This window comes from Macaca mulatta, chromosome 7 (genome assembly GCF_049350105.2).
Source record: "Macaca mulatta isolate MMU2019108-1 chromosome 7, T2T-MMU8v2.0, whole genome shotgun sequence".
Lineage (NCBI taxonomy): Eukaryota > Metazoa > Chordata > Mammalia > Primates > Cercopithecidae > Macaca > Macaca mulatta.
Genome location: NC_133412.1, coordinates 145,831,185 through 145,855,357, shown reverse-complemented (window position 1 = coordinate 145,855,357; position 24,173 = coordinate 145,831,185). Strand labels below are relative to the sequence as shown.

Below are 24,173 nucleotides of genomic sequence, written 5' to 3'. Positions count from 1 at the left end.
ACCTGCATTTGGTCCCATTGAGTCTCAATAAACAGATCCAATAATATGTGACTTCAATATACAAGATTCAATAAAGGCAAATTTAAAGACATTGCCCAGTAGTTAAATTTCATTCTCCACAGATTTGCCATCCCTGCCATTTTTGTATCATCTATGGTGTGATTTGCATAATTCCCACTCCATCTTTCGAGTTATTTATGAAAATATTAGATCACCTTGGACCCCAACTCCTTTCTGGGTTTATGTGGAGTGGTAATAAGCTATATTCTGATGTGATTTATTTAACCCTTCCTGGAATGCATTCCTGAAGATAGTGGTCCTATGTGTGCTTCTTCCAAGCTTCCTTTTCAAAATGGGTGGCTGGAATATTATTGTAGCTGCTAACGCCAGGTGATAGAGAGTTAGCCTGATGCCTTTCACTCAGTCATTGAATTTCTTCCATCTCAGAGAAATATTAAATCACCTGAACGTGATTGATGTTTTACCCAATCCATGGTGTATGGATGTATGAATACTTTGTTTTCCAGCAAGTAACCAGTCTCTTTTAATTACCTTGAAAGTTTACCAAGCTTAAGGATTAAAGTTCTGTTTCTTCCCTTTTAATCTCTTGCCTAAGGAGAAGTGTTCTTATGCACAAAGACAGCAACTGATAGGACATTGTGGAAAAGGCTGTTGGTGTTTGTGAAAGTGTAGACCTGGACCAGCTGCACAGCAATGCCTAGATGCTTCTTAGAATTCAGACTCCTGGGCCCCACATCAGGCCTCCTGTATCAGAATCACTGAAGGGAAGGCCAAGGGGCCTGCATTTTCTGAGAGCTCTTCAGGGGATTCTTGTGTATACTGGTTTTTGACAGTGATAAGTCTACTTCATTTAAACATGAAGGCTTCTGGCTCCTGACTGCTCAGCTCTTGTTATTCCCTGCTTTTTGCATCTGGACATTCTGGAGTCTCCAGGAATTCTCCAGGCAGGTTGCCACTGGCTTGCACCAGTGTTTTAGTTGGTCTCCTTAGAATCTATTCTTTCCATTTATTTCGCATTGATATACAACTTAGCAATCCAGTGCTTGATTTTTCATTCACTTAGTCGCTTTAAATCCTAGCAGTATCCTTAGCCCCGTTTTATAGGCGGGATGGTAATTGGGGACAGGTGTGTGGAAGGAATCCTTGGATTTGGGCTACTAGAAAGTTTTAAAAGTCATTTCAAGAGTTTGCCTCTTCTCTTCCTAATTGCTCCCAAGCCTGAATTTTTCTGTTAGCGTCATTGGAGCCAACTCCTGATGAGAGACCCACTTTTCCATTTTCTTTGTTCAAGAAACATCATAGAAAAGAAGTTGGTGATGACGATGTGTTGTTCAGGGAGAACATTTTGTCTCTAAGCATTAGCCATGCGGGGAGGAGCAAAGCAGGCATATGCCCTTTTGCTAGACACAAGGGAAGCAGTGTGGGAAGTTTTCTTTTCTCCTCAAAGTGTTTTCTGAATCATGGTCTTAATGCTTGTGAGTGGGTGCTTAGGGTGTGTAGAGCACTAGGCTAAGTATTTCACATGGATTATCTCTGTAAACCCCCCACCAACCCGGAGAGGCAGGGACGGTTGACCTCACTTTACTCTGAAGAAACTGAGGCTCATGTAGGGCCTTGTCCATGGTCACACAACTGGGATCTAGGATGCGAACACTGGGATATGATCCCAGCGTCCTCAACTCTAGAACCGCCATACCCTAGGACATCTTCCACACTAACTGCCCCTTAAGTATGCTCTCCTACCCTGGAGTTTGGTTCTCTTGAGGCTGCAGAAGAAACGTTTTCAAAGTTAATTAATGAGCACGCACACCTTACTTATGAGGTGAAGCCCTGGCCGCTGTCGACGGGCAGTTTCTAGGCATCGGGCTGGCAGGCTGGAGTCAGGTAGTAATTACAGTTGAGTGGAATGGAATGAATTATATGATTTCCAGCCTTTTAAATTTAAATCTATTAAAATCACTGCCCCCCAACTAGGGCATTAGGCTAGATTAGTGACAAAAGGCAAATAGACGTGGCTAAAGCCCTCCTAGAAGCATGACTCACCCCTGAGTCCCGTCCGGTGTCACACACCAGGAGTGGGTCCTCTCAAGGCAGCCTCTGTCTCGGCAAAGTCTTTGTTCTCTACCACCTCCACCCCACAGATGTGCATCTTCAGTTGTGTGGCCACTTCACGCTGTTGCCTCCCTTCTAGAAACCCAGTCGGGGAGTGTGTTGCCAAACCAGTGAGGGTAGTATCAGAATAGGGTCTAGGGTCTCTTCCGGTTCTAAAGTCTCTTGTTCCTTGGCGGTGGTAGACTTCAGAGAGAAGGGTATCAGGCTGATGGGAGGAACAGGCTGGATGTCTAGTCCTGGTTCCACACCTCAATCACTATGGCACTGGTTTCCTCCTTTGTCCATGAGGGGATGGCTCCTCCCTTGGGCCTCTGGACTGCCCTCATCAGCACTCCTTCCCCGCACAGTGGCGCCTTTCTTCCCAGGCAGCAGCTTAACAATGATGCTCTTTACTAGGGAGGCAAGATGTCTGGAGGACATGAAGGGAGCAGCGGATTGGGGAATGCCACGGGAAACTGTACCACAGGCCAAGAGGTGCGATGGGATGGGTGGATCTGCGGATTGGACAGACAAAAGCTTGAACCCAAGGCAGTCCCAGAAAATCTGCTTGACATCAACCTCTTTCAAACTACCCTGGTTTTACCCCTAACCAAGTGCAGCAGGGGGAGTTAGATGACTCTTGCAGTTTTGCCAAAAACAATTTTTTTTTGAGGGCATTAAGGCCCATATTCTTTAAGGCTCACGTGCTTTTCGCTTCAAGCTGCAGTGGAAAAGCCAATAACGCGGCCTTCAGGCTCACTGCCTTTGCCGCTGAAGGGAAACCGGGCTCATCACTCAGTTGTCTTGCAGGTCCTTGGATGGGGGTGCGATGGGGGAGGGTAGGAAAGGCTCGGTGCCCCCAGAAACTTGATTTGTGGAGCGAGGCTTGTGGCCTGGGATTGATCCCTGGAGACTGAGTGCATTGTTCCAGCAAAGCTGGGTCTGTTTAAATATTTAAATGCCATTGTGTCATGGACACAGGTTGCAGGTGTTCCGGCAGGACTGGCCAGAGGCAGGGCTGGGGAGAAGGAGGAGTTTCTCTTTGCTTTCCCTAGACCCTTCTATCTCCACCTCCTCTCCTCCAGGGCTCTCATCTTGGCATTTGACCTTCTAACCTACACCTGTCTTCTCTGGGCTGTGACTCACACCCTCTGGAGTTATTTTCTATTTGGTCACAACCTTGTTCTCCACTGTTTCTTGATGCAAACCTCGTGACAATTCCTATTTCTGTGAAGATGGCCCATAACAGGGTAGATATTAACAATTGTAGAGGTGCTTTTTATTATTTTTAAAATAACTTTTTCTATGGAAATAGTATTTGTTCATTGCAGAATAATCAGGAATTACAGATATGCAAAGCAGAGGTTGCAGTGAGCCGAGATCACGCCATTGCTCTCCAGCCCGGGTGACAGAGCAAAACTCCATCTCAAAAAAAAAAAAAAGTGGAAAAAATAAAAGTCACCCATAATCTCACTCCTCAGAGATAACTTACATTTTGTTTTGCTGTATTCCATTCTAGGATTAATTCTATCTCTGTCTATACACACACACACACACACACACACACACACGACAACGAATAAATGATACGTACCATTTTAATGCCCCCTGCCCCACTCAGTGATACATCAGGATCATCTTTCTGTGTCAATAAACAGATTTTATGACATAGTTTTTGGGACTGTATAGTATTCTATTATACAGATGTGCCACAGCTTACGGACATGTCTCATAATTTGCTTAATGTTCTACCGTTAGATGTTTAGACAGTCTAATATCCGTTTACTATTAAAAGCACTGTTCCAGCTATACGTTTGCATAATGCTTTATCGTTTCCTAGAAGTACAACTGTGAGGCTGCAGGGCCTGGTGCATGGCCTTTGATCTCTCTTATTTTGAGTCATGGTGGGGAGTATAGGAAAGCAAGGAGCCTGATGGGTCTGCCAGGTTGCAGAGAGCTGGGTGAAGCAGGATGTGCCCTGACTTTGGAGTGGCTCTGCTGCTTGTTATCTGTGACATCGAGAAAGTCGTTTTGCTGCTGGGAGTCTCCATGTCCTCCGGTGTGCGTGGGGATGGGGCACGGTGGGAAAGCTGACTGTGATGATGTATGTAAAAAGCTTTGCACGTGGCATGTGTTTGACAAAGGTTTCCCCCACCTTGGCCTTCTTATTTTCTTTCTCCAATATACCTGGAAGGAGAAAGGCTGATATTGCACAGGAGAGAGCACCCTGCTGGACGGTATTTAAGTGAGGGGACAGTGAGCACTGAAGGAACAGGGCAGGGAATGGTCACACGATGAGGGGTTGCTATGTCACAGGGTGCAGCCCCAGGATGCCAAGAAGGCCCTTAGGGCACATGGATGGAATTGATGTTGGCCCCCGGGGTGGATGGGTGTGCCCAGGGGTAGGGGGAAGAGATAATAATGATAATGCTGAAGTTTGTTGACTTATATGATAGACCTGGAATATTCTGTTGGCTTCATCTATATTAACTCTTTAACCCCCACAAAAGTGCTGTAAGATGGATGCTTTGGTCATCTCTATCCTACAGATAAGGAAACTGGGGAGAGGAAGGGTTAATTAACTTTCCTGGGGTCATACAGTGAATAAATGGCAGAGCCAGGATTTGATCCCAGTCATTCATCTCTCTCTCTTTTTTTTTCCTCGCTCTCATTCTCCTTCTCTCCCCCACCACACGTACTATCACTCCCCCTTTCTGGAAGCTGCTGGTACCTTGTGCATACCTCCTGGTAGGCTGTCTCCCACATTATGTGATGACAATTTGTTTCTCTGCTCCCTCAGGCTGGACTTTGAGCCTTCTGAGGGCAGGGTCCAGGCCAGAATCAACTTGCAGCCCAGCCGCAGCAGTGGTGCTTCCAAACTGTTGATGAATATCTGGAGAAGGGAATGTGGGATGTGCATACCAGGAAAGAAGAAGGATCAGCTCGACTAACCCAGAGCATGTGGGTAGGGAGATTGGGGGCACAGAGTTAGACCAGGGCTGCTGAGAACATCAGGCTGAGGTGCTTAGAGCCACAGTACCCAAGCTTTTTGGCACCAGGGACTGGTTTCATGGAAGAAAATTTTTCACGGACCAGGGGTGGGGGGCAGGTTTTGGGATGATTTGAGCACATTACACTTATTGTGCACTTTATTTGTATGATTATTACATTGTAATATATAATGAAATAATTATACAGCTCACCATAATGTAGAATCAGTGGGAGCCCTGAGCTTGTTTTCCCTCAACAAGATGGTCCCATCTGGGGGTGATGAGAGACAGTGACAGATCGTCAGGCATTAGATTCTCATAAGGAGCACACAACCTAGATCCCTTGCATGTGCAGTTCACAGTAGGGTTCGTGCTTCTGTGAGAATCTAATGTGAGATCTAATCTGATCAGACAGAAGGTGGAGCTCAGGCGGTAATGTGAGTGATGGAGAGCGGCTGTAAATACAGATGAAGTTTCGCTTGCCTGCCCGCCACTCACCTCCTGCTATGCAGCTCAGGTGTCAGTCTGTAGCCCGGGGGGTTGGGGACCCCTGGCTTACAGGTTGGCCTGCATGGTCAGTGGTAATTCATGACAATCCTGGGGACATCTCTAGGAAGGTTGATCTGTAGGATTCGGTGTTCAGGGAGGAAAGTCTGAAGCCTGATGACTGAGAAGAGTCTTTTCTAGTCAGCTAGGAGAAGACGTGAAATCTGGATGGTGGTGATAGCAGGAGTTAAATGGACGGAGCAGACAAGGAAGACTTAATGAAAGAGAAATTCACAGAACCCGGCAGATGATGGACAGGGTGTGGAGAGCAGGAGAGAGGAGAGAGGGAGGTGGCAATGATGACTCTTGACATCTTGCACTTGGGTCGTTGAGACACAAGGGGAGGCTTAACTGGAATATCCTGAAGGGGGGAAGTAATTTTGGGAGCGTGATGAAGCTGACATATGAGTTGGTAGAAATGGCAGGAATCCAGGCAGAAACGTCTAACAGATGCTAATGGACATTTGTTGTTTCCTCAAAGGAACTGAGGAGCTTACACTGACATTGTAGGTGGAAGAAGGCCTACCTCAGGCAGGGGGCAGGGAGTCACACTGGATAGCCTGGAACTCACAAATAAAGCCTGCTCAGCATTTGAGGCTGCACTGATGTCCTGGCATGGGAGGTGTACAGAGATCTTCAGAGAGAGGATGCTAGCAGGATTCCCAGATGCCTGGGGGCTGCCTCAGCTTAGTGTAATCAGGTCTGATTTTTGACCTTTCTCTTTTTACCTTCCCCAGAAATGTTGACAATGACATTTATTATTTAAATTATTTTTATTGTAAAATTGAAAAGAGAATTCGGTTTCACTCTTAATTTAAGCTAATTAAGGACATGCTAATGCAGGACTCTCTAGAATCAGGAATCAAAGACACTGCCCTGCAAGAGATGCCAGTTGGAAGGAGGTGGCTCCGGAGTCAGAAAGCCAGGATTTGAATCTTTACCAGGTCACTTCCTAGCCGTGACCTCAGGCAAATCACAAAACCTCTTTGAGCCTTGGTTTTTTGGTCTGTTAGGTGAGGACAATAATATTAACCTTAGCGGGTTCAATGAGACAATGTGTAAAAACAATTAGCTCACTGCTTGGTTCATAGATATTCTCAATAAATATTTATTTTCTTTATACCGAATCGAGAAACTAACCTAAGCCGGGGCCCCAGTTGTGTTCTGTGCCCTAGCTGCTGGAGTTGTGAGGATCTAGGGAAGTCATCTGATCAAGTTAAATGAATGATCAAAAATAGCTGATGTTTGTTGGACATGTGCTGTGTGCCAGGCACTGGGCTGAGCATTGTAAGATGAACTCCTGCAGTTCTCACACGCCTCCGCGAGCTACAAACTGTATTGCCCTCATTTTACAGACGAGGAAACTGAGGCTGAGAGAGATTAAGTCACTTGCCCAAGGTCACATTGCGAATTAGCTGACCCAAGAAGGCAGACTCCCGACTTCACCAGCCTTCTGTTACTCGGCTTCTCAGCAGGGCAGGAAGCGTTCCCATAACACATGGAGTGCTTTGGTTTTAGGGGTTTCTGCATTTCCCTGCTGAGGATCCAGAAATCAGGTGATAGAATATTTTGAAATGAGAGTCTGGTTGCTTCTCTCTGTTCTTCCTCACATCTAGTAAATTCCTAAAATCAGCAGGACACTGCCCCTTGATGAAGACACAGGACTTTTGGGTCACTGGAGTTTGGTAGATCCTGGGTCCCCGCCAGGCCCCAAGGAATATGGCTGTGAAAAATCAGGGTGTTTTACTCCACCCCTACCCCCAGTCCCCTGTGTCTCCATCCAAAGGAATTCAGCTTAAAATAAGCATCAAGGGTGGCCTGAAAGAAGGTATGAAGCCACAGGAGGGCAGGGTGGGGTGGGGGGAGGTGGGTGTAGCCAGCCCCTGGGAACCTCATCATTTTCCTATCACAGTTGAGGAGATAATAGCTTCAGGACCTACAGAGAGTTGTGAAGTGCTAGAATGCAAAGGACTTAGAGATCATCTGATCCAACCCCCATATTCTGCAGATAAGAAAATCAAGACCCAGAAAGGTATGAATTTGTCCAAGGGTGCATAGCGGGTTAGTATCAGACCCAGGACCAGACCCCCAGTCTCTAGAAGGCCACCGAGTTTGCTGGCCTCTGAGCTTCAAGGGCAGGGGAGGGAGGAGAAGCCCAGCTGGGGGCTGAGTCCACCACTGGCTTTTGAGAAAATCTTGGCCAGTTGCAGTGACTGTGGGATGAACAACTGTACCCTGGGTAGCCAGTCTGAGCAGGCGGCTTTTGGAAGTATCTCCTGGGCTTTATCCCGATCTGAGCTTGTATCTGGGAGTCACACAGGGCTTTTCTCAGCTGGGGCTTCTCCCTGCTCGGGGGAATTGGTTGTGGGAATTCCTGCATTCCCCAGATGGTTCTGCAGAGAGAAGATGGAGGGCTGTTGGGAGGTGTTGGTGGCCCCAAACTTCCATGGACCAGTCTGGTAGGGTGTGAATATGTGCCAAAATGGTATCTGGCAGGACGTGAGATTCCACTCAGAAGGGCTGGATGGAAGGGAATTGGAAGCCAGAGTGATTATGAAGGTGTGGGCAAGATAAAGGTGCTGACAGGGAGAGCGGGAGGCCCTCCCTATCCCCAGCTCCAAGGAGCAGGGGAGACACGGGGTTCCCAGAGCCAGGCAGGACTGTCGTCTTGGAGGTGGGCCCCTGTACAGCACAGTGCCCAAGCAGGGCAGGGCCCAGGTCCCCACGTGTTTTTCTTCCCACCTTCTGTTCTCCTGCTGCTGCCTCCTTCTTGCCGAGAGCAAGGGAGCATGGGTGAAGCCGGCCATGCCAGTCAGCCCCAGGCTGTTGGGGTGGGTGGGGAGGGAGGCAGTGCCAGAGACTCACCAGCGTACCTTTTAGTCACATGCTTCAAGGGCAGAGAGACCAGGGCTCAGACTCTGGCTGTGCCATCCAGAGAATTGCTTAAACTCCCCCAGACTCATTTTTGTCATCTGTGGAATGGGAATCCTTGCCTCCTGAGCTGTGAGATTCTGCATGGGAATGGGTGCTGCCTGATGGTAGGTCTGATGCCTTGGAGGCATCGGCAGATGACAGGCACAGTGGGGTCTGGGTGACAGATGAGGAAGTCCAGCTGCAGAGAGAAGGCAGCGGTGTCCTCAGGGTTGTATGTCAGTGCCACGGGGCAGAGCTGGGAATGAGATGCGGCTGGTGACTGGCTGGTGACTCCCAGGGCCCAGGCTTTGTCTCTGGGACGCCATCCTGTAATTGCCTTCAGTCACTGCTTTCAGTCTCTCGGAAACCACTGGCTCAGATACCCACTGTGTGCTCCAAGTTGGGCTGATGAAAATGTGCCAGAGTCATTAAGTTATCAGTGGGGAAGGCGGCCGCTTCTCCCCGGCAGGAAGGATTCTGCTGTCTGCTGCAGTGGCTTTGTTCACACAAGCTGCCCCGATTCCTCCTCCTCCCGACTCCCCCCGACCCCCGCCCAGACTAGGAGCGAGTGGGGTAGGATTGAAGGGGGCAGGGGTGTGCAATAAATATTTGGGAGCAGCACTGAAGGCATCCGCAACTCCAGACAGGAGGTCCTGCATGCAGAATCCAGTTCTGGATTGGGAAGTGGGCAAACACTCCTTCTGCAGCTTGACAGATGGATCCGCCCCAGGGGGAAGGAGAGAGAGAAGGCAAGCTGGACCTCCCTTATTGTCACAGCCACTGCTCTCCATGTGCACCGTGCCAGGAACACAAACTCCAGGTGCACGCTTGCCAAGGTGAAAAGAAGGACCTTAGGTCGTACACAGGCAGGGCCGACTGGTCCCAGGGGTGGTGGCTTCAGAGGTGCATGATGCAAAAGCGCTTGCCTCCGGGGAAGGAGACTGGAGTGGGAAGACGGGGCATAGCCCTCTCTGCTGCTTCAGCGCCCCTGGGAGCTCAGGCTGATTCTGCACGACAGATATTTCCAGAGTGAGAATGCCGACATGATAAAAGGAGAGCAGATGGTTCCAGTACTTTATTTTCAAAATGTTTCTTTTCCCACCCTCTTTTCCTTGCTATTCCACTCCAGACTTCAGAGGAGAAATAACTCCCCACTTTGGGGTTCATCCTCTTTGTTGGGCCACTTTGACAGCAGTGGTGATGAGAGCAGCTGAGAACAGCCGCGACTCCCTATGAGCTGGGCTTTGTTTTAAATGCCTTCTCTCATATGGCTCTCACTGCGGGGAGCAGGTGTGCTGTCATGATCCACCTTGTTTTACGGAGAGGATGCTGAGGCACAGAGAGGATTAGTAACTTGCCCAAGATCACACAGTCAAACAGCAGACCTGGGACTTGAACCCAGGCAGTTCAGATCCAGCCTGCCCACTTACCTGCTGCAGATTCTGCCTCTCTGAGGGCAGAGCCTGAAGCCAGGCCTGGGTGGTTGATGGCACTGAGATGATGACTACTGAGTGGCTAACCACTCTGGCCAGACTTTCAAGGTTATCTCAGAAGGGAATTTTATGCCTGACTCAGTGCTGGTTGGGACCCAGATTCACCTTGGCAGCTCTCAGACTATCAGGTCAGCTATTTGGAGTAACTTAGTCCCAGATCTCCACTCTGAACCCAACAGGCTTCTAGAACCGGCTACGTGATTTGTAGGGTCAGCTGCTAAATGAAAATGTGGGGGCCCCTTTTCAACAAATATTAAGAATTTCAAGATGGCAACAGCAGGGCATTAAACCAAGTGTGGGGCCTTTCCGAACTTGGGCCCTGTCTGGACACACAGGTCACAGGCTCACGAAGCTGGCCCATGGTGCTTGCAGTGACAGGAAGACATGATTAAACACAGAAGGAGAAACAGTGCTGGCTTTTCTAAGCCAGTCAAAGCAGGATTTCAAGACGTTTCTTTCCATTGTAATGAAGCAGTTTGATCCTGATGCAATCCAACCAAAACAAATCTTGGAAGTCTTCACTCTTCCTCTTGCCCCTACGATGAAATCATTCCAAGGACTAAGACTTGGGAGTCAGAATAGCCTAGTAAAACACAGGCTCCACCCCAGTCTCCCCTGATCCTAAGCTCCCCTCCACCCACCAACCTCCGTCTTTCCTCCTCCCACAGCTGGCCCCATCAGCACTTCCTCATTTCTCGGAGCACCCTGCAGTTGTGCTCCTCGACTTTGCGGATTCTCTTCTTGTTAAGGCAACTTCCCAATTTCCAAATCCAGTGGTCTCTTCTTAGTCTCCAACCTTCTTGACCCTTCTCAGGCATCTAATTTATGACTGTGGCTCTGCCTCGGTGCAGAATCTCCTCATCCTTCTTTAAAATGGGGATGCAGGTTGCTGTGAGTCAATTTACTTGAAGCACTTGGAGTGGGCCTGGTCCATGGTAAACACTCAGCTGGCAGGAGCTGTGACCGGTGGTGTCATTGTTACTGTCGTCTTGAAACCCTCCTATTCCTTTGGCTTATGTTTCTTAACAATTATTAAATTTTTTAAATTTTTTTATTTTTTTTTTGAGACAGAATCTCTGTCACCCAGGCTGGAGTGCAGTGGCACAATCATGGCTCACTGCAGCCTCAACCTCCTGGGCTCAAGTGATCCTCCCACCTCAGCCTCCTAAGTAGCTGGGACTACAGGAGCATGCCACCATACCTGGCTAATTTTGAATTATTTTTTGCAAAGATGGGGCCTTTCTATGTTGCCCAGGTGGGTGTTGAACTTCTGTCCTCAAGTGATCCTCCTGCCTCAGCCTCCCAAAGTGCTGGGATTATAAGAGTGAGCCACCACACTCAATCCTTTCTAAACAAATAATAAAAAAAAAAAATCAGTTTCTCTTTCTTCACCAGTCTCTTACGATCCTGGTGTTTTCTGAGTTCTATCCTGTGTAGGTGCCTCTCTTTTCTCTCTCCACAATCTCTTCTTGACACTTTTTCCCATACTTATAACATCCATTGCCACCCTACCAGCTCCAAAATCTACATCTCTTTCCCAAGCTTCAGGTAAATTCAACTCATTCTCTTCCTTCTTTAAATCTGTTTTCCTCCTTCATCCTTCTACCCAGTTGCCCACGTCAGAAACATGGGCATCTTCTTTGCTTTCCGTAGCTGACATTGGTCACCTGCCTCAGGTGAGGCCCTGTGCTGGTTATCAGGACACAGCGCCTGTGGACACACAGGACCTGCCATGCTTGCTGCCAGTGAGAGAGACGCCTACAGGTGCTCGTCCACTTACAGTGGGGCTATGTCCTGGCAAACCTATCATGAGTTGAAAATATTCTAAGTCGAAAATGCATGTCATACACCTAATCTACCAAACCTACTAAACCATAGCGTAGCCTAGCCTACATCTTTATTTTATTTTTTTGAGACAGGGTCTTGCTCTGTCACCCAGGCTAGAGTGCTGTGGTGTGATCTCAGCTCGCTGCAACCTCTGCTTCCTGGGCTCAAGTGATCTTCCCACCACAGCCTCCTGAGTAGCTGGGACTACAGGTGTGCATCACCAAACGTGGCTAATTTTTGTATTTTTTGTAGAGACGGGGTTTCACCATGTTGGCTAGGCTGGTCTTCAACTCCTGGGCTCAAGGGATCCTCCCTGCCCCCAGCCCTAGCCTACTTTGAACATGTACATTATCCTACAGTTGGCCAACATCATCTAACACAAAGCCTATTTTATAATAAAGCATTGAATATCTCATGTAATTTATTGAATACTGTACTGAAAAACAGAACAGTTGTATAGATCCTTAAGGTATGGTTTCTACTGAATGTGTATTGCTTTCACACCATTATAAAGCTGAAAAATCAAAAGTCAAACCATTGTAAATTGTGGATTGTCTGTACTGACACGTGATTAGTCCTAGGAAGGCAAAAAACTAAGGTTGTAATTTTGATTGGAAAGACTTCCCTGGGGGAGGACTTTTGAGCTGAGATCAGAGGGATGATTAGACCTTAATCAGGCAAATTGGGGATGGGGACAGTCTAGGCAGAGGAAAGAGCTTGTGCGAAGACTCTGTGGTGGGAAGAGAAATCTATAATAAGTGAAAAGGCCAACAAGCAGGAGGGCCGCACAGGAGGCAGAATATGGTGTCAGAAGAGGCTGGAGAGGTGGATGGGGCTGGGTGGGGCATGGCCAGGAAGGCCATGTTAGTCTTTCTGGGTTCCTCTTTGCTTTCTTACTCACTCCCTCTTCCACCAGGTTCTCTCGTTAAGCCTTCTCCCACCCCATTTTGCCTCTCCATGCACAAGTCCTCATTGTTTCACAGATAAACAATTGAAATAGCCCCTCGCCACCTTCAAATCCGTATTCTGCCCTACAATCTTAAGCAGTATTTCTAACATGTCAACCTGCTTAAGTTGGTCCTCAGGATAGAATCCTCCCCTGGCTGCCCCATCGTCGGGATAAAGCCCTGCTCAGCTTCCTCTCCTGTTAGTCTTCCTCACATCCACCCCCACCGCTCCACCTCTTCAACTTGGTTAGACTTCTCGCAGCTTGCAGAGGTGATGACTGCATGTGCTTTGGGCCCCCTTTGTCTGCTGAAGTCCTGCTCATGTCAGGGGCTCCTACTCTGGGAAGCCGTACCCCACTCGCTCAAGCCAGTTTCCTGGCCCCTCTTTGATGTCCCTCTTTGCCTGGCACGGACTCACTGTATTCAACCCACCTCCCTCTGGCTTGTTTATATGCAGATCGCTGCTAGACTGCGACCTCCTCCATGGAGGGGTCTGGGGCTTGTTCATTTTTGTCCTTCTTGTGGCAGAGGGTGGGGCACATATTAGGTGACTAATAAATATTTCTTGAATTGAAGACCTGGTGATGGAAGAATGACATGGTACAAATACGTGGTTAAAAATGGAGCTCCAACCAGAGGGTTCTTCGTGAAGAAGTCTGGCTTCTGGGACCTCCATGTACTGTTGGGTCCTGATTCTGTTAATAACTGAACGAAGGTCTCAAGGCTGCCTGTCCTGCCCCTGCCTGCCATGGTCATCCATCAAGAAGGGCATGGGGACGTAGGGTGGGTGGAGTCAAGCCTAAATAGACCCAGCCTTCTAGCCCAGTGTTCTCAAACTTTAGTGTGCATCAGAATCACCTAGAGGGCTTTTAAAAATCTAGATCACTGGGCCCCACCCCCAGAGTTTCTGATTCAGTCGGTCTGGGGTGGAGCCCAAGAGTTTGCATCTCTAACAGGTTGCCAGGAGGTGTAGATGGTGCTGGTCTGGGGACCACTGTCTGAGAATCTCTGTTCTAGCAAAAGGATTTGCTCTAAACATTATTACTTTCTACCATGTTGGGGAAGGATATTTTTGCTTAGGTTTGGTTTTGTAGATTTTTAAGAACAATTAGTCTGAGCTTAATGTGGGTAGAAGTATTAGATTCTACAAGCTTGCCTCTTCCCCCATCTCCTGGCCTTCCCACAAAGTGGTTCTGTATTCATTCATGAGCCACTCAACAAATATGTTTTAATGTGTAGTATGTATATGTCAACATATGAGGTGGAGTTGTTGATATCAAGATGAAATTGATATGAAATTGTCCTTAAGAGAGGTCCTTCAGTGCAGACATAGCCGTAATTCAGGGAGTCTAAAGGAGAAACGCCTGCTCTGAATGGTAGTGAGTTCCCTATCAATGGAGTTGTCCAGAACAGGCCTTCTAGAGTTGGTGGGAATAAAACACTTCTCTAGATAGATCGAATGACCATTAAGATCCTGAAATTGTGTGATTAAGCAACAGTGATGATTGACATAACAAAATGGCACAAGTGAAATGCTGTGAGTTTATACTGGGGATCTGCAGAGGCGGCTGAGGCCTCTTTGTGTAAATACTGATATCATTATCATTACTTTTAGTAAACATTTATTCCTTACTAACAGTATGCTTGGCGACTAAATGGATTTATATGCAATGACCCCATAATTTGCTGTGTATTAACTTCAGATTATCCAAAAAGCTAAATAGAAAAAGCCACGAGCAGATCCACAGTGCACCTCAGGGGCCTCTTTGGGTCCGGCTTCCTGAGTCACATGGAATTGAGATGCATAGTACTCTTTTATTTTATTTTAATTTTGTTTTTTTACAATATTTATGAGAGAGTGGAAGAGAGAATATATGAATGTAAGTAGCCAATGATAGGCCTATTTATTTTAATTTTTTATTTTTTTAGATTCAGGTTTGTTACATGCATATATTACATAATGCTAAGGTTTGGGCTTCTATTAAACCTGTCACCCAAATTCTGAACATAGTACCCAACCGGTAGTTTTTCCAGCCTTGTCCCCTTCCTTCCCTTCCCTTCCCTCTTTTGGAGCCCCCAGTGTCTGTCATTTCCATCTTCATGTCTGTGTGTACCCAGTGTTTAGTATATTCCATGGAATATTACACAGCCATAAAAAAGAACAAAATCATGTCCTTTGCAATATGGATGCAGCTGGAGACCATTATCCTAAGTGAATTAATGCAGAAATAGAAAATCAAATACCGTATGTTCTCACTTATAAGTGGGAGCTAAACATTGGGCCTTGAATTTATAGTCACTAGGTCACCAACTTGAATTTCAGACTCTCCTCTTGTCTTATCAAGGAAGTCCAACCAATTGCCAGACTTTATAATATGAGGCAAGGGTCAAAGTCCCTCTTTTCAGGAAGGTCCAGTACTTAAGATGCAGCAAAAAATGCTGACAGCCCTTGCCCCTCATTTACCATTTACTGAGCATCTATTATGCTGGGTATTGAGAGAACTGCTTTACAAATGCTATTTATAATCCCTTTACCCATCCTTCAAGGTAAGTACTGTTATCCTCATTTTCAGATAAAAGAAAAGGCACAGAGCTACAGCTTGTCCAAATCATGCAGCAAAACTCAATTCATTTTTAGAAATCAACATGACCATAAAATTGAAACCTAATAAAAGATAGTCCCAAAATTATAGATCGAGCTCAAGTCTTAGCACAGATTCAAGATGCAATATTAGAAAACAGAATGCAGCAGTATATCAAATAAACAATATACTCTGACCAAATGGAGTGCATTCTAGGAATTCAAGAATGGTTCAATAATAAGAAATATTAGGAAATCAACGTAATTTACCTTATCAACAAACTAAAGGAGAGTCATATTATAGTAGATGCTGAAAGGGTAGTTGCTAGAATTCTCCTATAATAAAACTCTATAACAGGAATAAGAGGAACTACTTAAATGTGGTAAAGACTAAAAATTAGCCAGATACATCATTCTAAACAGTGAAACACTAGATCTGCCTTCGTTAACATTGGAAATGCTTGCTTTTGCCATTTAAAAATATTGTTTTGGTGGTTCTTACAAATGATCTAAGCTATGATCAAACAGTTTCTGTAAATATGGGGAAGAAGAGATGACATTATCTTGGCCAATGTTTGTCTACTGAAAAACTCCAAGAGAATCTGGTAGGAAGAGAAACTCTATCAGAAGTAATAAGTAATATCGGAAGTAACTCTATCAGAAGTAATAATTATCAGAATAATATCATTGGAGAAGATGACTGGATAACAGCATTTCTCTATACTCTCAGGACCACACAGCCAGTGAACCTCAGCAGCTGGAACTGGGATTTGAACCCAGGCCTGCTGCTGAAGTTGTGCTCTTCCCACCTTGTGAAGCATTTATGCTTCCTTGTATGACTCGGTCATGTCAGCCCAAGGGAGAAGTCTTTTAGAATTTGTAACTTTCAAGCACTCCAGCAGAGCAGTTTGGTTGGCTGTGATGGGGACCCAGGCTGGGGGGCAAGCATAGAAGGTTGGCATGGACGTTTCACTGGGAAGACTCTTCGAGGTTTCTGCTACCAGCAATGCCGTCCCCCTGGGGGCTGAGATAATCAACTGTACGTGGGGAGGCTGAGGGTGGTAGTGTGACCTTGAGCCATTTAGCCAGATTTCTGCTTCCCAGGAACTGAGCATCTAACCAACAGAACTGCTGCCCTTTCTTCTTGGCTCCAAGAAGGCACATTTTGATTGCTCGCTGCCCTTGGCTCAAATTGCCCCATTTGAGAGGTAGTACTTGTGAGAGCACATTTTACAGATTTGGCTGCCCTAGGGCATCAGGAGCACCAGCTCTTGGTGACTACACTCACTAAGGATGCTTTAACTCCATGGCGTTCATGGTGGAAGTGGAGCATGTGTTTCTGGCACAAAATCACTGGGTGAGACATCAGAAGTATTATCCAGATAAAACTTTTCTATTTCTTGCAGAGGCCAACCATGGGGTGGTGGAAGGGACAGTGCACAGGAACCCAGGAGACATGGATTCTGGTGGCTCTGCCACACTAGCTGTGTGTTCCTGGGCAAGTCACTTGGCGTTGCTGGGTCTCACTTGCCTCATCTGTGTCATGGGATGTTGGATTGGGTAGATTCCCAGTGTCCTTTGAATTCAACGTTATAACAATTACCCTTACAACATGCCTGACACTGTTTTAAGTACTTTGCATAGAGATAAACTTATCACAATAACCCTGTGAGGTAAGTACTGTTAGTATTCCCATTTTATCTCTGAAGAAACTGAGGCACAGGGAGGTCAAGTGACTTGCCCTGGGTCTCACAGCTAGAAACAGTGGAGTGCTCACGCAGCTCTTAACCTCGTTTTACTTTTACAGTTTTTCTTTCCATGAGCTGAGTTGTTATAAGGGTGTTGGTTCTGTTGGGTGGGGGAAAGGGGTGTTAGGATGGGAGACAGTTTTAAGGGAAGCCTGGCTCTGGGGTGGATGGATGGGGTCACTGTCTGGGAGAATGATAGCAGTGGCTGCACAGGTTGCTAATATTTGCCTTTCTCCCTTTTTTCCTCTTTTCCTCTCTAGTCTGTGGCAAGCGCTACAAGAACCGACCGGGGCTCAGCTACCACTATGCTCACACCCACCTGGCCAGCGAGGAGGGGGATGAAGCTCAAGACCAGGAGACTCGGTCCCCACCCAACCACAGAAATGAGAACCACAGGCGTGAGTGCCTACTTGTTAGGTTGGGGCAGTGAAGAAGTGGGTTAGGCAGGCTGGGGAGCGTTCCTTGTTCCTTTTTCTCACTGCTGCGCTAGCATCTTCTGGTAGCAAACTTTGAGTGGTCTCAATGTGCTGTAGTGCATTGGCCCTTTCAGCCAGCCAGTCAGCTGCCCCTGCAGCTCAGCCCAACAATAGCAGGGCTGGGCTCACACACCCTGCTCTGCTCCCAGAGGAAGGAAGGTGTTAAGCAGAAGAGAAAGTCCTTACCTGGCCACTGTCAGATGCCAGACCTACAACTCTTTTCCCTCAGCTCCTCAAGAGCCACTCAGACTGGGTTGGGCATAGGTCATGGGTGTATCAGTTCAGACAGACATTCGAAATGCCTGCTTGGCCACTAAGAGCCTTAGAGTATTCTTATCTATTGGTGTGGTTTTGTTGTAGAGAGGGGGGGATCACATTTTGGTACAGGGCTCTCCTACCTTAGAAACGCTGCCTGGAGACCCCATGTTCTTTCCTTCAGCATTCAAATGGCAAATGTGATCTGGGTGGATTTGTTGTTTGGGATGTTGGGCTCTCCAGACCCAAAGTGATCCTGAAGATTTGTGTTTCCATTTCTGTGCTTTCCTACCTCAACTTCCAATTATGAATTAGGGAATCCAAAAGGGCTTAGCATTTTCCACTTGACTTTCCTCTACAATATCCCGTGTGGTCTCTGGGCCTGCAGAAACCTCAACATAGAAATGGGATAATGGAATCTTTAGAGCCTGCTCGAAGATGCGGGCCACACTGAGCTCTCTCAGTGAAGAATATTCATGGACAGGCCATGTGTATTTAATTTTGTTCAGAAGATTTGGTGGTAGGGATTCTGAAAGTGAACAACTCAATGCAAGGAAAGGGATCAGACCTTTAAAAGTACTCAGAATCTAAGATTAGAGGATGCGTGTTAGCCATCGACTTAGTCAACTGACGTCCACTGGCCACTTCCACCAAACATTTAAAATAATGAACACACCTGTGGCCAAGGTCATTCTTCGGATTAGTGTGGGGTCTCCCTTAACCTCCACCCCACTTTCCCCTTGTAACATTGCCTTCTTTATGGATTTGCTAGGGTTCTTATAAGAAAACCCCAGAGACGGAGTGACTTAAACCACAGAAATTAATTTTCTCACGGTTCTGGAGGCTGGAGGTCTAAGGTCACGGTGCTGGCAGGGTTGTTTTCCTCTCCTTGGCTTGCAGATGCTGCCTTCTCCTGTCCCCTCACACAGTTGTCCCTCTGTGCATGTGTGCTCTGGCGTCTGCTTTTATGTCCACGTTTCCTCATCTTTTTTTTTTTTTTTTTTTTTTTTTTTTTTGAGATGGAGTCTTTCTCTGTTACCAGGCTGGAGTGCAGTGGTGTGATCTTGGCCCACTGCAACCTCTGCCTTCCAGGTTCAAGCAATTCTCCTGCCTCAGCCTCTCGAGTAGTTGGGACGATAGGCACGCACCATTACCCCTAGCTAATTTTTGTATTTTTAATACAGACAGGGTTTCACCATGTTGGCCAGGATGGTCTCAATCTCTTGACCTCGTGATCCACCCGCCTCAGCCTCCCAAAGGGTTGGGATTATAGGCGTGAGCCGCCGTGCCCGACCCACGTCAGATTGGATATTAGGGTCTATCCTAACAAGCCCATTTTAACTTTATCTCTTTAAATGCCTCTTTAAGGACCCTATCTCCAAACCAAGTCACAGTCTGAGGTACCATGGGTTACGCTTTCAACATAGGAATTTGGGAGTGGGGAGGGGATGCAATTCAGCCTTCAGCACCTTCTTGAATTTTTGCTCACTTCCAAGGTGCAAACCTTTAGTGCGACAGACCCTTGCTTTCTCACCTGCTGTGGTCACCTGGACAGAACCTGAACAGCAGAGCAGGAGGCGCCCCCCCGAGCCTTGCCTGCCTCTCCTTGCCAGGGACTGAGGAGCTCCAACACTAAGACCTTCTCTCTGGGAAGAGTTTTCCTTGGTCCAGTCACCCTTGTCTTTCAAAAAGGAAAAGATACTGACCTGTACTGAGGCAGCCGATACTTGCATTTCCCTGTCTCTCCTCTTTTCCCTGGTCTAAGTGACCAAGAGGTCACACGGAACTGTTGTCTCCTACCACGAGGAGGCTGAGAAGAATCTTCTTTGATTTTGGTTGCTCCCTGAAAAGCGTTTCTTCGACATTGTTGCGCTCTCTCAAGTGTTTATTTGCTTGGTGGCCTTATTTCTCACTCTCCTGTGCTAGCTTATCTCCTTATATCTCTTCTCAAATGTCAGGCCATTTTGTTCCTTTATTCATGCCCTGGGGTTTGGAATGCTTCTTGTCTGTGTCTCATTTTCCTTGGTTCTCCTGTAGCCTCATTATGAGTGCGGTGTGTGTGTGTCTATGCATGTGTGTGCGTGTGTGTGGGTGTGTACGTGTGTGCGCATGTGTGCGCGTGTTACGTGTGTGCGTGCTGTTTGCTTGTGTGTGTGCATGTGTGTGCACGTGTTGTTTGTGCACATGTGTGCTTGTGTGTCTGCACATTTGTGTGTACGTGTGCACGTGTGGGCATGTGTGCGTGTGTACGTGTGTGCGCGCGTGCGTGTGCATGTGTGTTGTGTGTGCGCGTGCATGTGTGCGTATATGTGCGTGTGTGTCCATGTTGTGTGTGTGTGTGCTTATGTGTGCGTGTGTGTTGTGTGCGTGTGTGCGTGCTGTTTGCTTGTGTGTGTGCGTGTGTGTGCACGTGTTGTTTGTGCACGTGTGTGCTTGTGGATGTGCGCGTTTGTGCATATGTGTGCGTGCATTTGTGCGTGTTGCGTGTGTGCATGCGTGTGTGTGTGTGTGCATGTGTGTGTGTGCGTGTGCATATGTGTGTGTGTGTGTGCATGTGTCCACGTGCCTGGTGTTTGTGGCTGCACGGGGAGGTGTGCTGCAGACTCTAAGTAGAAGGAGTCAGTCTCCCCAGCGATCCCTGTGATCCCCTCAGAGTTGGCTGACTTCTGAGACCAGCACTCGGCTGTGGATCTCCTCACGCTCCTTCGTGGGCGGGGGTGTTTGGCCTTCTTGTGTCCTCCCCTTGAGGCCACACAGCCTTGCTTGGGAAGGAAGCTGTGCGTGTCTCCCTCACCCTATGTGGAGATGTCTGCCTGCGAAATCTCATGGTGGCTTGTTCTCACCTCTGTGGGCTTGTCAGTGCGCGGCACGCACTCCAATTCCCCCTCACCCTTTTCTCTTTCTCACCCTGCTGATGAGAAAGTGGGTTCTTCAAAAAGGATCATTTGGCTGGCCAAGGGTTTAAAATCTCCTAGAAAATAATAGGTGTTCCCAGGCGGATCCGGGGCCTCCCCACATGAAGAGGTTTCCAGAACCCTCACAAATACCTTTTTAATGACATCTCACAGCGCCCTCCTCGAAAACTCAGTGATTAACCCAGTTTTGCTAGTGGGGAGGGTACAGCAGAAAGGCCTTTAGTGCCTGCAGAAACCGTCCTTTCCCCCGTCCCTAATTTCTCTGGACAAACCGATGAGGCAGCTGCTCATCCCAGGTTCTCTGCACCACACAGGCCGCCGACTTTCTTGCCGCCCCGAATGTATGCTCTGCTCCCTCCCACATTCCCCTGGTGAGCAGCCCCCGACTATTTTCTTGTGAGCACTAATTGCCGGCATCATTAATACCCAGTCATTAGCTGCTGCCACTGTTTGGGGGTAGAGGGTGGCTTCCATCCATCCTGCCCCTAAATGCCACTGGGGCTGTGTGCTGAATTGGATGTGACAGCTCGGCAGCATCCTAAGGTCTCAGCTTCGTGATCCTCCCTTGGTGAGGCTTTTGGAGGGGAGGGGCAGGTAGGAGAGCTTAATCCAAGAGGCTAATCTGTGGCTCCCCCAGGAGAAGGTCTGGACACCAGTGAAGTGAAATGCTGACTTTTTCCCCCTTTAGCAGAGCTGCAGGGTGACCCAAGCTGCATGTGAGCAGAGGCGTAATGGAAAAACAGCCTTACAGACACAGGGGTTTGCAGGGCCAAGGGCAGCTGGGCTCGCACCACCTGCAGCAGTAGCGACCTTTTGACTTTGGTCCTCCTGCTGTCGCTTGCTCTATCGCCCCCCAACTGTGTCTTCAGCAGAGCCCATGGCTCATCCCGCGCCTGCTGCTGCTGCTGAAAGAGCAGAGTGGCCTGCTGGAGCTGGCCCTGACCTTCCCTGCCCCAGCCCTTGCTGCCAGGGCTGCAAGCTCAGCAATCCACTGCCGCTCCTGATCGCCTGGCCCCCAAGCTGATGCTCTTGTGCCTTTGTTTCTCCCTTAGTCTCTCATTTTCTCCTGAGTATACATTTCTTGTGTTTCCTGTACATTCGTCCCCTTTCCTGTGTGCCCTTGCCTCTCTGCCTCAACTACAGGAAGCCAGGGTGGCTTGGAGCTCAAGCACTCCCCTTTGGGAAATAGTGCTTTTCTGATGGTGTTCTCTGCATTTGGGCTGCATCCCACCCTCTCCCTCCATGCGGCTGGATGCCTCTTCTCCCTCCATTTGTTTTACCAACTTCATCTACTTTTGCAAATGAAATAAATGACTGTGTGTGTGCACATGCGTATGTACACACACACACACACACACCCCTACACACAGATGTACACATACATGAATAAAAGGAGCGCAGCCGGGGAGGATAGGACTCTGAAAGATGCACTCAGAAGCATACCATTGTGACTCCTTCAATGCAGCCTTGGTAGGCAGCCCCAGCGGGGTAGAGTAGCAGAAAGAACTCTGGACTAGAATTCAAAACCCCCTTAACATAGGCTCGTGATGTTAACTTCTGAACTTTTTGCCTTCTCTGCACAGTGGGAAATGATTATCGATGATGTTTTCAAGTTAATTTTTGGAGGGAGGATAGACATTTATGAAGTCCTGGGCCTGGATGAAAAGCTGTATAAATAAATTCAGTCTAATCCATCCATGCATCCATCCATCCGTGCATATGTCATCCATCCATCCACCCATCCATCCACCCATCCATCCCATCCGTCCATCCATCCATCCATCCACCCATCCATGTAATAACCACGTATTGAATATTGTCTATATGCTGGGACTAGGGAGGACAGGCATAAAGAGGACTCAGCCCTGTCTTTGAGCTCACAGTCTTTTTTTTTTTTTTTTTTTTTTTTTTTGAGACGGAGTCTCACTCTGTCACCCAGGCTGGAGTGCAGTGGCGCAATCTCAGCTCACTGCAAGCTCTGCCTCCCGGGTTCACGCCATTCTCCTGCCTCAGCCTCCCGAGTACCTGGGACTACAGGCGCCCGTCACCTCGCCCGGCTAGTTTTTTGTATTTTTTAGTAGAGACAGGGTTTCACCGTGTTAGCCAGGATGGTCTCGATCTTCTGACCTCGTGATCCACCCGTCTCGGCCTCCCAAAGTGCTGGGATTACAGGCTTGAGCCACCGCGCCCGGCCGAGCTCACAGTCTTGAGTGGGAGTGTGCAATGGGGTGTGTACAGAACTGTGACGGAGTTCAGGACTTAAGGGCACAGGGTACTTTCTATGCCTTAGGGCAGTGGTGTTCCAAGTGTGGCATTAGCATCACTTGGGACCCGGTTGAAAATGTAGATTCTCAGGTTCTACTGGATGTCCTGAAACAGACTCCAAGGATGGAGGCCAGCAGTCTGGGTTTTACAAAGCTCTCCAGGGCATTCTGGTGCACACTAAAGCTTTAGGACCACTGCATTGGGGGTTTGCAAAGGCTTCACTGAAGAGGTGACGTTCAAGTTAGCTCTTGGAGAGTGAGAAAGAATTTCTTAGGAGGGAGAGGGCTTCCCAGGTAGAGAGAACTGTACATGAAGGCAGGCAGGTATGAAATAGCATGGCACGTTCGGACAATTGGAAGTCATTGGGTCTGATAGTAATGTTGGATTGAGGGGATGCGGAGGAAAGATGGAAATGTAGTCAGGGGCCACGATGGGAAGCATCTTCTATGCCCCTCTGTGTAGTCTTTATCCTATAGACAGTGGGAAGCCAGTGTAGCAATTACTAGAAGGCAAGGACAAATAACTTGTAAAAACATCTGTTTGGAGTCTTATTGTTATATGTTGTGTCTCTTTTATTTAAAAGCATAAGTAAATATAACATACTCTCTATAGCATACTCAGAGCTCCTAAGAGGGAAATTAAAAAAAAAAAAGAGTCCATAAAATTTATTTCAAGCTTATTTTTCAAGTCTATGGAATTGAAGTTGGGTTGTCCTAGGTTCCTGGAGATCTCAGCCTTTTGAGCAAGGATGGTGTGCCTGGTGCAAAGTTAGGCTTTTCATCTCTGTTGAGAGAAAAAAAGCCCCAGCTCTAGCATGCCTTTGGAGGGCATATTGTACTCTGCAGAGCTGAAAGGGGAGAACCATGTTGATTAAGGGTAATGTCTGCTGATTAGATAATCTGAAAATTAGTCTGATAATGTGCAAATTATCTAAAAGCAGCATATGATGTCATTGCCACACTGTTGGGAAAGATCTAACAGATGTTAGTCTTCTGACATCTCTTGTCCTCTAACACATGGCCTGGGGGCAGCCAAAAGCTTTAAGAGGCAGAGTGAAAATTACTTTTGAAACAAGCTTAGAAATTTTAGATTACTCTGAAAGGTG

General features: G+C 47.5%; 1 protein-coding gene across 4 annotated transcripts in view; it reads left to right on the top strand.

The window, feature by feature from the left end:
- The window catches only part of DPF3 (double PHD fingers 3), a 275,967-nt gene that overhangs the window by 184,497 nt on the left and 67,297 nt on the right, over positions 1 to 24,173 (top strand). For all 4 annotated transcript variants that reach the window (XR_013396429.1, XM_015144032.3, XM_077941333.1 and 1 more), the window contains exon 7: positions 17,418 to 17,555. Coding sequence is in view for 3 of the 4 variants with exons in the window: in XM_015144032.3 (XP_014999518.3) it covers positions 17,418 to 17,555 (138 nt within the window). In the remaining variant the exon portion in view is untranslated. The remainder of the gene's footprint in view (positions 1 to 17,417; positions 17,556 to 24,173) is intronic.